This window comes from Carlito syrichta, unplaced genomic scaffold, assembly GCF_000164805.1.
Source record: "Carlito syrichta isolate Samal-C Ts95f unplaced genomic scaffold, Tarsius_syrichta-2.0.1 Scaffold304318, whole genome shotgun sequence".
Lineage (NCBI taxonomy): Eukaryota > Metazoa > Chordata > Mammalia > Primates > Tarsiidae > Carlito > Carlito syrichta.
This window is the reverse complement of record NW_007248414.1, coordinates 1,143,367-1,156,930: the sequence shown is the minus strand read 5'-3', so window position 1 is coordinate 1,156,930 and position 13,564 is coordinate 1,143,367. Positions and strand designations below refer to the sequence as shown.

At 47.1% G+C, this 13,564-nt stretch overlaps 1 protein-coding gene across 1 annotated transcript in view; it reads left to right on the top strand.

The window, feature by feature from the left end:
* The first annotated feature begins 240 nt into the window (after window positions 1-240).
* TATDN2 (TatD DNase domain containing 2) overlaps window positions 241-13,564 on the top strand; it is a 35,285-nt gene continuing 21,961 nt past the window's right edge. Inside the window, exons 1-3 of the mRNA XM_008059647.1 lie at window positions 241-308; window positions 436-861; window positions 12,730-13,224. Coding sequence (XP_008057838.1) covers window positions 442-861; window positions 12,730-13,224 — 915 coding nt within the window. The 5' untranslated portion in view covers window positions 241-308; window positions 436-441. The remainder of the gene's footprint in view (window positions 309-435; window positions 862-12,729; window positions 13,225-13,564) is intronic.

Sequence of the window (13,564 nt, the reverse complement as noted above, 5' to 3'; positions counted from 1 at the left end):
GGGTCTGGCAGCCATGTGTGGACCTTAAAGCGCCTTGCGGTCTCTAGAGGCGCTTGACAGCTCAGAAAGGCTTTGTATGGCCAACTCAGTCGAAGCGCTTCGGCGGCTCCGGAGTAGCGCCGTGCAGACTGAAGCGCTTGGTGATCTCGGAAGCACGTTGCGGGCTTGGTAGCCAAACCGAAGCCTTTAGTAAATTTCGGATCGTTTTGACTTCTCTGAAGCGCTCCGGAACCGCACACTGAGTCGAAGCGCTTTGGAGTTTCTGACACCTTGAGAACTGTGATGGGCAGTGGAAAGAAGAGGGAAAGGTCCGTAAGGCCAGCCCGGGGCTCTGCCTTCTGGCCCGCGCGCCTCAGGGGGTGCGGGGTGGCGCGAACGTGAGGTGGGGCAGCCAGGAAGGGTGGTGTTGGAATCCAGACCCCCTTTGCCTTGCAGGTGCCCATGGCGTCGGAGGGGCGCAAGGTCAAGTACCACTGGAGCAGCACGTCGGAAGGGCGCCCCAGCAAGCGCGGCTGCCTCCGGGAGCCCGGTGATGTGGCCTCCTCCAGCCGCCGGCCAGCTCCCAGCTCTGCGTCGCGGGCGGGAGGGCCCAGCTGCCCCAAGCGCCTGAAAGCCCAGGAGGACGATGTGGCTTGCACGCCGCGGTCATCCCGGGGCTCATCCCACCGCAGAAATTCCTCCTCTTCCTCCTCCTCCTCCTCCTCTCATTCCTCGGGTCCGCGTGTGGGCAGAGCCGCCCCCAAAGGCGGCCTGATTCGGAGCACTCGGGGATTCCTTTCGTCAGGGGCATCCCCTGTGCGCCCTGCCGATCCCTCTCTAGAAGAAATGGCTTCTCTAGAGGAGGAAGCCTGCAGCCTTAAGGTAGGTGGCTGCCACGCCTTGCGATGGGTGAAGCCACTTCCATGTGGCTTTGAGAGGTTGGGGACGAGACTTCTGGTGGAAGGAGACCCACAAAGATCATGTCCTTGAACGTCTCTGAGGTCTTCCAGAAGTCTGCTCCTCACAAACTGGGAAGACCAAGCAGGCCTCCCATGGGTGGCCTGAAGTCGGTAGAGAGGTAGTCTTCACACTTGGCAGCACTTTGGAACTTCTTGGAAAGCTTTAAATATGTATGCCTGCCTCGCAGAGAAACGGATTTCACTGGGCTGGGGTGTAGTCTGGGCATCTGATTTTTAACTTCTCTCCGTTAAAGGTAATCGTACACATGTAGCCAGGTTGGAGAATCACTGCAGTAGACGGTAGCTTGCATGCTCAAGGGACCAATGTATTTATCAGTTGTCAGTTTAAGGAATTGTGCCCTTGTGCATTGAACCACTCTGAATTGCAAAACCAAGGAATGTGGCTCTTGGTGTGGCTTTTCTCCAAGTCATGTAGCACCTTGGGGTTTTGCTTGGTGGTGCAGAGTTTTTTGGAGGTGAAACTTTTAGTTTCCTGATGGAAACACATTAGAGGGCTTTAGAAGTACTTGGGGCAGACTGAGGAGTGCTCCCCTGAGAAAGTAATTTCATCCACTCATTCAGTCAGACTTTGAACAGGTATTTATTGAGAGCCTAGTTTGTATCTGGCAGTGTTCCAGGTACTTGAGATTCTTCAGTAACAAAACAGACAAAGTTCATTGCACTCTTAGAGTTTGCATTCTAGGTTTTGGATCTCTGGGCCTTAAACAGTGAGAGAAGTTCTGCATGTGGAAGACTAGCTAGAGAAAAAGTCTTTTTTTTTTGATTCAGGGTCTCACTCTGACACTCAGGCTGGAGTGCAGTGGCACAATCATGGCTCACCGCAGCCCTGGTTTCCTGGGCTCAGGCAGTCCTTCTGGTTCAGCATCCCAAGTAGCTGGGACTACAGGCACGTGCCACCATGCCCGACTAATTTTTTGATGTTTTTGTAGAGACAAGGTCTCCCTCTGTTGCCTAGGCTGGTCTCGAACTCCTAGACAAACAGTCCTCTTGTTTTGGCCTCCCAAAGTGCTGGAATTACCATGCTCAGCCCCAAGAAAAAGTCTTACTTGGAATGAGACAGGCCATCCCTAGAGAAAATTATTTTACAAAAGCAATAAAAACAGTCCCTAAGAAATATGAGTTTCTTAAGCTTTTCTTTGGCGGTTTCTTATATGTAGCTGAGAAGCAAATCTATTTGGCGGTTTATCCTGGGGAACCCTTAGGCCAACTGCCCAGGTTTTTTGAGTGTGAACCTCACAGTCTGAACTCTTGTGTGGGCACACGGTTTTTTAATATATCTATTTTTGTCTGGGCTCGGTGGCTCAGCCTGTAACCTCAGCACTTTGGGAGGCCGAAGTGAGTGGATTGCCTGAGCCCGTGGGTTCGAGATCAGCCGGGACAACTTAGTGAGACCTCATCTCTACAATAAATCAAAAATTAGCCGGGTATGGTAGCGCGCACCTGTGGTTCTGGCTACTTGGAAGACTGAAGCAGAAGGATCGCCAGAGCCCAGAAGGTCGATGCTGGGGTGGCTGTGAGTGTGCCACAGAACTCCAGCCTGGGTAACGTGGTGAGACTCCAACTCAAAAAAGAAAAAAAAAATATATATATAAATATATACATACATGTGTGTGTGTATATATATATATAACTTTGTAGAGACAAGATCTCACTATGTTGCCCAGGCTGGTCTTGAACTTCTGGCCTCAAGCAATCCTCCCACCTTGGGCTCCCAAAATGTTGGGGTTACAGGTATAAACCAAGGCGCCTATCTGATTTAAAAAATTTTTTTTTAATTCACAAATAATTGTGAGTTGAAAAGCTCTTTGACATAAGAATACTGAATATAACTCAAATGTAAATCAGTAAGTATGGGCTTTTGCTTATACAATTCAATCCAGGCCAGGCTCGGTGGCTTAGCCTGTAATCCCAGCACTTTGGGAGGCCAAGGCAAGTGGATTGCCTGAGCCTGCAGGTTCGAGACCCACTCGGGCAATTTGGTGGGACCTCGTCTCTACAATAAATAAAAAATTAGCAGGGCATGGTAAGCTTGCGCCTGTAGTTCTGGCTCCTTGGAAGGCTGAGGCTGACGGATCGCCTGAGCCCAGCCGGTCGACACAGGGTGGTGGTGAGTGTACCACTGCACTCCAGTCTGGGCGACAGAGTGAGACTCCAACTCCAAAAAAAAAAAAATTAGTTAGTATGAGCTTTTGCTTATAAAATTCAATCCTGTCATTAATCCTTTTAGTTATAATTTTAGCGGACTTGGGTACAGCATAAAATACTAGTTGATTAAATTTAGCTTCACTGACAGTTACAAATAGAGTGAAACCTAGCATTAAGAGAGGCAGGAAATGTAGTTAACTTAGTCTGTCAGTTGTGCTGCATCCCTGGCTCAGGCAGTCCTAAAGACTGGGAACTCAGATTTGAGATTGTGGTCTCCAATCTGGGTGGTTCTCTTGAAGGATGGACCACCTTTCTCTCATTAAGGCCAAAGGGGCCTGTTTGCAAGAGCCCAGTTAAACGGTTTCAATAAACACTTAAGGGTTATTGTGTTGGGGTTACTTTGTTGGATCATCCTATTGATGAGATACCTTCTAAGAAGCACACAGTCTGGTGGGAGGGCTGGAGAATAGTCACATGATTGCCCCACAATGTGGTGTGATGCAGCAGAGAGCCAGAATGGGTGCTGGAGAACTAAGTAGGGAGCAGATCACAGCAAGACTTTGGTAGCCTAGGGAATTTGGATTTTACCCTAGGGGTGGTGGGTTCATTCTAAGGGAATTTGGATCGCGTTATAAGCCTTTAGAGAGTTTATATAGGATTCTGTACAAAGGAAAGGCAGGTTTGCATTGTGGGGTGAGAATTTGGATGTTATCTTAGTTGTCCATCTCTAGTGCTGCTGCGGTCTTTCCTAGAGTTTGTGTTTGTCAGTTTGAAAACAAGGCGTAGTACTCTACTCATTTTGGTGAATTATAAAATACCCTTCTTATCTTTCCTCTCCTGCTCCTCTTTCCCCTTGCTCTGTACTCCTGAGCACTTATTTGTCCAATACGTCCTCTATCTTGTCTGCAAGCACAGCTGAGGAGTGCTCACAAAAATGGCATGTTCTTCCCAGGTCCTTCCAGGATCCCCTCAACACTCCTGTCTTCTGCTGCTCTCCTGTGCCTGCTTTGTAAATGTTAAGGGTATGCACTTGGCTTTGTGCTGCCTACCCCCAGCCTTCAAAACAGACCTCTCAGTGCCAGGTCACAGAATATTCAGAAGGAAGTTGTTAAACTGAGCATTTTATTGTTCTTATTTTTTTGGAGAAACGGGGTCTTGCTTTGTTGCCAGGCTGGTTCAAGACCAGCCTCTTGGGCTCCAGCTATCCTCCTGCCTCGGCCTCCTAAAGTGTCAGGATTATAGGTGTGAGCCAGCCACCATGCTGGACCAAGACTGAGCATTTTAGAATCATTAGAGATGCCTGCTTGCTGTCCTTACATTGTTCCCTTTTCATTTCCAGTACTGTCATTTGAGAAGTTTTGTCAAATTCTAACACTAGCTGATGATCTTAGTATACTAATTTTATTTTTTATCTTTATTTGGTGGGGGGGAGAGAAGATGCAGATTCTCTTTCCATCTTTCTCTCTCTCTCTCCCTCTCTCCTTTGGCAAATTGCTGAAAAGTTCTTTGTCTAATATTTTACTACCATTTTTTTTTTTGTAGAGACTGGGTCTTGCTACATTGCCCAGACTGGCCTCGAACTCCTGGCTTCAAACTATCCTCCTGCCTTGACTTCTCAAAGTTGCTGGGATTACAGGCATGAGCTACTGTGTCTGGCCATATTTTTATGTTTTTGAGATGGGATCCAACTATATTGCCTCAGCTGGCTCAAACTCCTGGGCTTAAGTGATCCTCCTGCCTTGGCTTTCCAAGTAGCTGACGTTAGAGGTGTGTGCCAAGCCTGGTTTAGTTTATTCTTTGGAAGGGTAATTATGAGCAACTTTATGTACTTTATATTTAGTCTTTACTGTGGCATATCTAAATTTCTGCATTCAATTTAGAAAAGGAAGAATGGAAGGGAAAATAGGAGCATTTATAATGTGCTAAGCCTTGATCAACTATGATTTTTTATTTTTTTTTGAGTTGGAGTCTCACTCTGTCGCCCAGACTGGAGTGCAGTGGCATGCTCCTGGCCACCGCAGCCTCGACCTGCTGGGCTCAGGTGATATCTGCCTCAGCCTTCCAAGTAGCCAGAACTACAGGTGTGCGCTACCACACCCGGCTGATTTTTTGGTGTATTGTAGAGACGAGGTCTCACCAAGTTGCCCAGCCTGGTCTCAAACCCATGGGCTCAGGCAGTCCTCTTGCCTTGGCCTCCCAAAGTGCTGGGATTATAGACTTGAGCCATGGCCAACTATGATTCTTTTTTTTTTTTCAGTTGTAGTCTCACTCTGTTACCCAGATTGGAGTGCAGTGGCTGCTCCCAGCCACTGCAGCTCGACCTGCTGGGGTCCAGTGATCCTTCCGCCTCAGCCTTCCAAGTAGCTGGAACTACAGGCCCACACTACCATGCCTGGCTAATTTTTTGATTTATTGTAGAGATGGGGTCTTGCCAAGTTGCCTAGGCGGGTCTCGAACCCGCGGGCTCAGGCAATCCACTCACCTCAGCCTCCCAAAGCGCGGAATTACAGACTGAGCCACCGAGTCCAGCTATGATTCTTAATGTTTGAACTACAGACCGTCACATAATCCTTAGAGTAAAGTAGGTGATTATTTCTGCATATCAGTTAACAAATACTTTCATACTGGATTAACAAATAAATATGTGTAGGTACTGGGAAAACAAGATTTGGAAAGGTTAAACTTGACCAAAGCCATATAATTTTTTAAGCAGCAGAGCTGTGGGTTAATCCCAGATCAGTCTGGCATCAAAACCAATATTCTTTGTGCTGCTGTCTTTGGGAGCACCTACTGTGTCCCAGTCTGGCATCAGATGCAAGGGCTGGAAAGTTGACAGTGTCAAGGTCCTTTTCTTGAGGAGCTCTCTGTAGGATTAGGCAGTCCAGACACAGTAAACTATTGGCTAGCTTGGCTCTTGGATGGTAGAGCTTTCACACATCCCCATGCCTGCATCTTTACTCAGCAGACGTCCAGTGCTTGGGTGAAAGACAGTGCTAGGGGTGCCAAGGACAGCAGGCTGTACTTGACGGACTGAAAAATCACTGTTTTGGGGCAGTGAGTAGAGTGCTGTGACAGGGATGTTTGAAGTAACTGAAGGTTAGAGGAAGGAACAATTAACCATTAGGAAGGTCCTTACAGAAGAGGTGACATCCATATTCTTCTGATGGACAAGGAGGATAAAAGGATGTTTCAGGGAAAACGTGTGCCCCAAAAGTGTCAGGAAATACCATATTTCTGGAGTGCTTGGGGCACTGCAGGCCCTGAGGGCCCTAGTTCCCTTGTCTCCAGTGATTTCTGCATTCTCTGGACACAGGGGTGTTTGGAGAGATGATACTGGGCAGGAAGGTTTGAGGCTAGCCTGTAAAGGACTTCTGGTGTGCTCATGACTTGAGGGTGTATTCAGAGCCATTGAGGGTCTTAGGCTGAGGCGTGATATTGCGAGATTTGCATCTTAGAGCTCCTGAGCATGGATAGGACAGAGGTGGCAGGGTGCTGGAATTGTTCAGGCTAGTGGTGATGCACTTTGTGCCCACACTCTACTTATTCCTTAACTTTAGAGCCTTCTGCCACCTGTTGAAACTCTTCCCCAGTGACCTTGATCTATCCTAGGTCCTCACAGTCTTTGACCCCTGCAGCTTTTGATAGTGTTTCTTACTTTCATATTCTCACTACTCTGGATGTTAGAGGGAACTGGAATGTGAATTCTGCCCCTTCCAAGCTGTATGGCAGTTTCTCTTTATGTAGAAGAGGGCTGACAGCTGTGGCATCTCTGTAAATTTCATGGGAAAATATAAGATATGTTATTATATTCCTAACCTTTTTTTATTCCCTCAACTACAGTTCTGGTCTTTATAACCAGGATTGGCAAACAGCTGGTCCATGGACTCGATGTAGCCTGCTATGTCCTTAAAGTATTTAAAATTTTGGGAAATTCACAAATTTTATGATGGTCGGGCTTGGTGACTCAGCCTGTAATCCCAGCACTTTGGGAGATTGAGGCGAGAGGACTGCCTGAGCGCATGGGTTCGAGACCAGCCTGGGCAACTTGGCTAGACCTTGTGTCTACAATAAATAAATAAATAAATAATTAGCCGGGCATGGTAGCGCTCACTTGTAGCTCCGGCTACTTGGAAGGCTGAGGTGGAAGGATCGCTGGAGCCCTGCAGGTTGACACTGTGGGTGACTGTGAGCGTGCCACTGCACTCCAGCCTGGGCGACAGAGTGAGACTCCAACTCAAAAAAATTTAAAAAAAAGGAATTTTTACTTCAAACCCCTATAATGAATTCAAGACTTGGATGATGCTCCCTCCCTTCCTGTTCCCTTTTCTTGCTTTCTTTTTCTCCTTGGCACTTATCACTCTCTAACACACACTTACTTGTTGGCCTTCCTTTCCTCTGGTTTTCCCTTTTCTCAAGCAGCTAGAATGTAAGCTCTAGGAGGCAGGTTTTTTTTTTTTTTTTTTTTTTTTGAGTTGGAGTCTCTCTCTACTGCCCAGACTGGAGTGCAGTGGCATGCTCACGGCCACTGCAGCCTCGACCTGCTGGCCTCATATGATCCTTCTGCCTCAGCCTTCCAAGTGCTGGAACCACAGGCATGTGCCATCACTCTTGGCTAATTTTTTTATTTATTGTAGAGACAAGGTCTCGCCAAGTTGCCCAGGCTGGTCTCCAACCCGTGGGCTCAGGCAATCCTTTCACCTCCGCCTCCCAAAGTGCTGAGATTACAGGCGTGAGCCACCATGCCTGGCAGGCAGGTGTTTTGTATGTCTTTTTTTTTTTTGAGTTGGAGTGTCACTCTGTCGCCCAGACTGGAGTGCAGTGGCCGGCCTCAACCTGCTGGGCTCCGGCGATCCTTCCACCTCAGCCTTTCAATTAGCTGGAATTACAGGCATGCGCTACCAGGCCCGGCTGATTTTTTGACTTATTGTAGAGATGAGGTCTCGCTGCCCAGGCGGGTCTTGAACCCACGGGCTCAGGAAATCCACTCACCTCAGCCTCCCAAAGGCGCGGGATTACAGGCTGAGCCACCAAGCCCGGCTGTCTTTTTTTTTTTTTTTTTTTTTTTGAGTTGGAGTCTCACTCTGTCACCCAGACTGGAGTGCTGTGGCCACTCCCGGCTACTGCAGCCTCAACCTGCTGGGCTCCGGCGATTCTTCCCCCTCAGCCTTCCGAGTAGTCGGAACTACAGGCGCGCGCTACCACTCCCGGCTGATTTTTTGATTTATTGTAGAGATGAGGTCTCGCCAAGTTGCCTAGGCGGGTCTCTAACCCACGGGCTCAGGCAATCCATTCACCTCAGCCTCCCAAAGCGTGGGATTACAGGCTGAGCCACTGAGCCTGGCTTGTATGTCTTACTGAATGCCCAACCTGCAGATCCAAAGCAGTGCCGTTGGTACTGAGTAAGTACTCAATAAGTACTTGCTGAATGAATGAGAAATGCATTCCATTGGAGATTTCCCATTTTACTATTTTACTTTCTAACTCTGGGTCTGTATTCCCAGTGGTCCCAGTGGGCTTAAGGTGAAGAGCAGTTGTCCTTTCTGAAGATACATGTACTCTTCAGCTTGCTGTAGACCTCACCTTCCCAGGTTGTCTTATACCTGATCTGGGGGGCTAGAAGGGGGCAGGGGTGAACAAGCAGTAAAGATGCGAGGTGGAACCTTAAAGGATAAATAGGAGTTTATCAAACATAAAATGGGACTAGGGCAAGGGCATTGTAAGTAGAGGAAATAAGGTGTTCCCAAAAGTATCAGAGGGTATGATGGGCCAAGCATGGCAGGTGATTGGTGGCTGTCAGAGAAGCAGGCACTGGAGAGGTCGCTGGGAAGTTAGGGCTGTGTCCCATTGGCAGGCCCAGGGAGTCATCAAGTTTATTAATATTTATTTATTTTTTTGAGTAGGAGTCTCACTCTGCCCCCCAGGTTGGAGTGAAGTGGCATGCTCACGGCTACCTCAGCCTCAACTTGCTGGACTCAGGCCATCTTCCCACCTCAGCCTTCAGAGGAGCTGGGATTCAGTCGTGTGCCACCACACTCAACTAGTTTTTTGATTTATTGTAGAGACAAAGTCTCACCAAATTGCCCAGGCTGGTCTCTAACCCCTGAACTCAGGCAGTCCTCTTGCCTCTGCCTCCCAAAGTGCTGGGATTATAGATGTGAGCTACTATGCCCAGTGTTAGTTTATTAATAGTTATTAAAATTTCTTGATTATAGAAAGGTGTAAAGAAAACAAAAATGACCCATAATCTCCTTTCCCAGATAATCCCTGTAGACATGTTAGAACATTCAGAAAGAAAGAAAATTCAGTAAGTTCAGAGACAATCACAGTGAAAGCAAAAGCCACCTTTCCTGTTCAGCACTATAGAGTTGGCAGCTGCCAACAATTTGAGTACTTCCAGTAAAACATAGTATGCCTATACTAACATCTATATTTATATGTTTCAAAAGTTTCATGTTTGTTTTTTTTTTTGAGTTGGAGTCTCACTCTGTCACCCAGACTGGAGTGCAGTGGCATGCTCCTGGCCACCACAGCCTTAATCTGCTGGGCTCCAGTGATCCTTCTGCCTCAGCCTTCCAAGTAGCCGTAACTACAGGCGTGCTACCACGCCCGGCTAGTTTTTGATTGATTGTAGGAGGTCTCACCAAGTTGCCTGGGCGGGTCTCGAACCTGCGGGCTCAGGCAATCCACTCGCCGCGGCCTCCCAAAGTGCTGGGATTACAGGCTGAGCCACTGAGCCTGGCCAGTTTCATGACTTTTAAACATTTATTTTATTTTCTCTGGTCCTTGACTCAGGATAGTGATTTTTTTTCTAAAACAAAAAACAAAGATATGTGTTTCTTGGAAAAAAATTCAAATGCTACAAGCAGTTTCTTTTTTTTAATTTTAAGTATGTGGGGTACAATTCAGGGTTAGGTAAGCAAATGTTCATTATGCAGGTACCCTTGTTGATGAGATGTGCCCCCGCTCCCCTGGTAGTTTCCCACTACTGCCGATCCTGCCCCTGCCTCCCCTGGCAGTTTCCCTCAACTGTCAATCCCTTTCTTTTTTTTTTGAGATGAAGTCTCACTCTACTGCCCAGACTGGAGTGCAGTGGCTGCTCCCGGCCACCGCAGCCTTGACCTGCTGGGCTCCGGCGATCCTTCCGCTCAGCCTTCCAAGTAGCTGGAATTACAGGCGCATGCTATCATGCCCGGATAATTTTTAAATTTTTTATTGTAGAGATGAGGTCTCACCAAGTTGCTCAGGCGGGTCTCGAACCTGCGAGCTCAGGCAATTCACTCACCTCGGCCTCCCAAAGTGTGGGATTACAGGCTGAGCCACTGAGCCCGGCCTAATCCCTTTCTTATAGTATTATAATAGTTGTTCAAGGTCTGCTTATGAGTGAGAACATGTGATACTCAGTTCTTTGTTTCTGTGATAGATTGCTCAGTATTATAGACTCTTAAGTCCATCTAAGTTGCGGCGAAGTTCATAATTTTGTCCTTCTTTATGACTGTGTACTATTCCATCGTGTATATGTACTGCATTTTTTTTTTCAGTCCTTTTTCAGTGGGCAGCACAGTTGGTTCCATGTTTTTGCTGTTGTAAATAATGCTGCAATTAGTGCAGGTATCTTTTTCATAGAGTGATTTGAGTTCTTCTGGATATAAGCAGCTTCTATAATAGCCTAGGCCTCTTTCTACTTCCCTTCACTCCCCTAAGATAGCTGTTTATCTTCTCAGATTTCATTTGAATGTGAGATTACCCTGTATTTGTTAGTCTGCTACTTGGTTTTTACTCTTACTGTGTAGCATGTATATTAGAGCATCTTTTTTTTTTTTTGACTTGGAGACCTATTTTGTCGCTCAGGCAGGAGTGCAGTGACATGTTCTTGGCCACCGCAGCCTCGACCTGCTGGGCTTTGGCGATCTGTCTGCCTTGGCCTTTCAAGTAGCTGGAACTATAGGCACGTGCCAGCACACCCGGATAATTTTTTGATTTATTGTAGAGATGAGTTCTTGCCAAATTGCCCAGCCTGGTTTTGAACCCCTGGACTCAGTCAGTTCTCTCACCTCCGCTTCCCAAAGTGCTGGGATTACAAGCGTGAGCTACTGCCACCAGCTCCTTATTCTTTTTAAAAGCTGTAATGTGTTTTATAGTATGTACCTATTTACCCAAAACCTATTGCTGGGTATCCCTTGGAATAGACTCCACTCTTCCACTGTAGTGGAAAAGGACTAGTGTGGAATGCCTCTGTCTGAATGTGTTTACTTTAGAGAGGAATTTAATACAAATGAATGAGACGTGCAAATTGTAGAGGCTGTAGAACACCTTCGGATAGTAGTCCACTGCTCACAGGATGGCTCTAGGGGGAGGCTTATGGTGTGTTCTTATACCAGGCTGGGACTTGACTGGATGGAGATTCACAGCAAATTAATATTGCAGACGGAGAGACTAGCTCTTTCCCTGTAGACTTCTAGAGTAAGTGGGTGTGGAGGCAAAAATAAAAGAGGGCTGAGACTTTACAAGCTTTGTCTCTGAGGAGAGTCAGTGTCAAGGAGCAGTTAGTCTCTCTCTCTTTTTTTTTTTTTTTTTTTGAGTAGGAGTCTCACTATGTTGCTCAGGCTGGAATGCAGTGGCACGCTCACAGCCACTGCAGACTCGACCTGCTGGGCTCAGGCGATCCTTCCACCTTAGCCTTTCAAGTAGCCTGATCTACAGGTGCATGCTGCCATGCTCGGCTAATTTTTTTATTTACTGTAGAGACTGAAGCATCTTCTGACATCAAGGTTATGATTTAATGGAAGGAATTTGCAGAGAACTTTAATAGGCTTGGATGTAGTGGGAAAAACATGGTGCTCAGGACTCAGGAGATTGGAGTTCCTCAGGCCAGTCCTTCCCCTTTCTGGGTACTTTGGTTTCCTTGGTCCTTAGTTGTGGGATTGGGCTAGCCAATTTCTTGGGACCCGCCCAGTGGGAGAATTTTGAGCTTCTGTTTTACCTGCACGTATTCTGAAGTGAGTGGTAGTCCTTGCCTTCCAGGAGCTTGCAGTCTAGTAGAATTAGATGGTTAATTTCAGCTCATTTCATACCGCTGCAGCAAGAGAATATCATCTGATAAGCACGAGAAGGTGAACAATAAGAAATAGCAGAAGGGTGGGCACTCATGCCTGTAATCCCAGCACTTTGCGAGGCTCAGGTGGGAGAATTGCTTCAGTCCAGGAGTTTGAGACCAGTCTGGGAAACATAGACCTCAACTCTACAGAAAATAATTAGTTGGGTGTGGTGGCACATGCCTATAATCCCAGCTACTCCAGAGACTGAGGCGGAAGGATTGCCTTAGCCCAGGAGGTTGAGACTACAGTGAGGTATGATCGTGCCACTGCATTCCAGCCTGGGTGACAGAGTGAGAACCTGACTCAAAAAACAAAAAAGAATGAAAGAAATAGCAGCAATTCAGTTCCTCTTATAGTACCACTTCTCAGGGGATGTGATAAAACCACCACCTGGAGAGAATCTTTGCCTTAGTCACAATCATGTTCCCTCTGATGTGTGGAACCACCACTGATTTATAATTTGCCACATACTTCCTGTACGAAATCACCCTTGGGACAGCCCTTTAAAAATCTCTGTTTTTGTCTTCCAGGTTGATTCCAAAGATAGTTCTTGTAACTTTACGAACTCAGAATTTGCAGCTGAAGCTGAGGGTCAGAATGCTACGATTGAAGAACCAAACAAGGTCCAGAAAAGGAAGAGGGATAGACTTCGAGACCAAGGCTCCACAATGATCTATTTGAAGGCTATCCAGGGCATCTTGGGGAAATCGATGCCAAAAAGGAAGGGAGAGGCTGCCACAAGGGTAAAGCCAAGCACAGGAGAGCGTCCCAGCCGTGGAGAAGGACCAGCCAGGAGTGTCACAGTCCCTGCTCCTCGGAAAGAGAAAGAGCCAGCCCTGGAGATCAGAGTGGAGGAGGAAAAGGCTGTGCCACAGAGGAGTAACTTCTGTGACAGGAGAGTGATTATAGATCCTCCAGAGAAACCCAGTGAGGAGCCTCTTGGTGACCGAAGGACAGTCATTGACAAATGCTCTCCACCCCTTGAGTTTTTGGATGACTCTGACTCTCATTTAGAAATCCAAAAGGTGAGTAAAGCTCATGTCAGGCATCTGGGTTTTTAATTCTCTTGGTATAAATGTATTTAGTCTTTGTAGTTTGATCCTAGGTGTTATTAATTAAAAGCAGTACTTTACTTAATCAGGACTCCAGGAAACAAATTGATGATTCTCTTCTAATACACCTTTCAGAGTTTTTTTTTTCTTTTTTTTTTTTGAGTTGGAGTCTCACTCTGTCGCCAGACTGGAGTGCAGTGGCCGCTCCTGGCCACCGCAGCCTCGACCTGCTGGGCTCCAGCGATCCTTCCACCTCAGCCTTCTGAGTAGCCGGAATTACAGGCATGTGCTACCACGCCTGGCTGATTTTTTG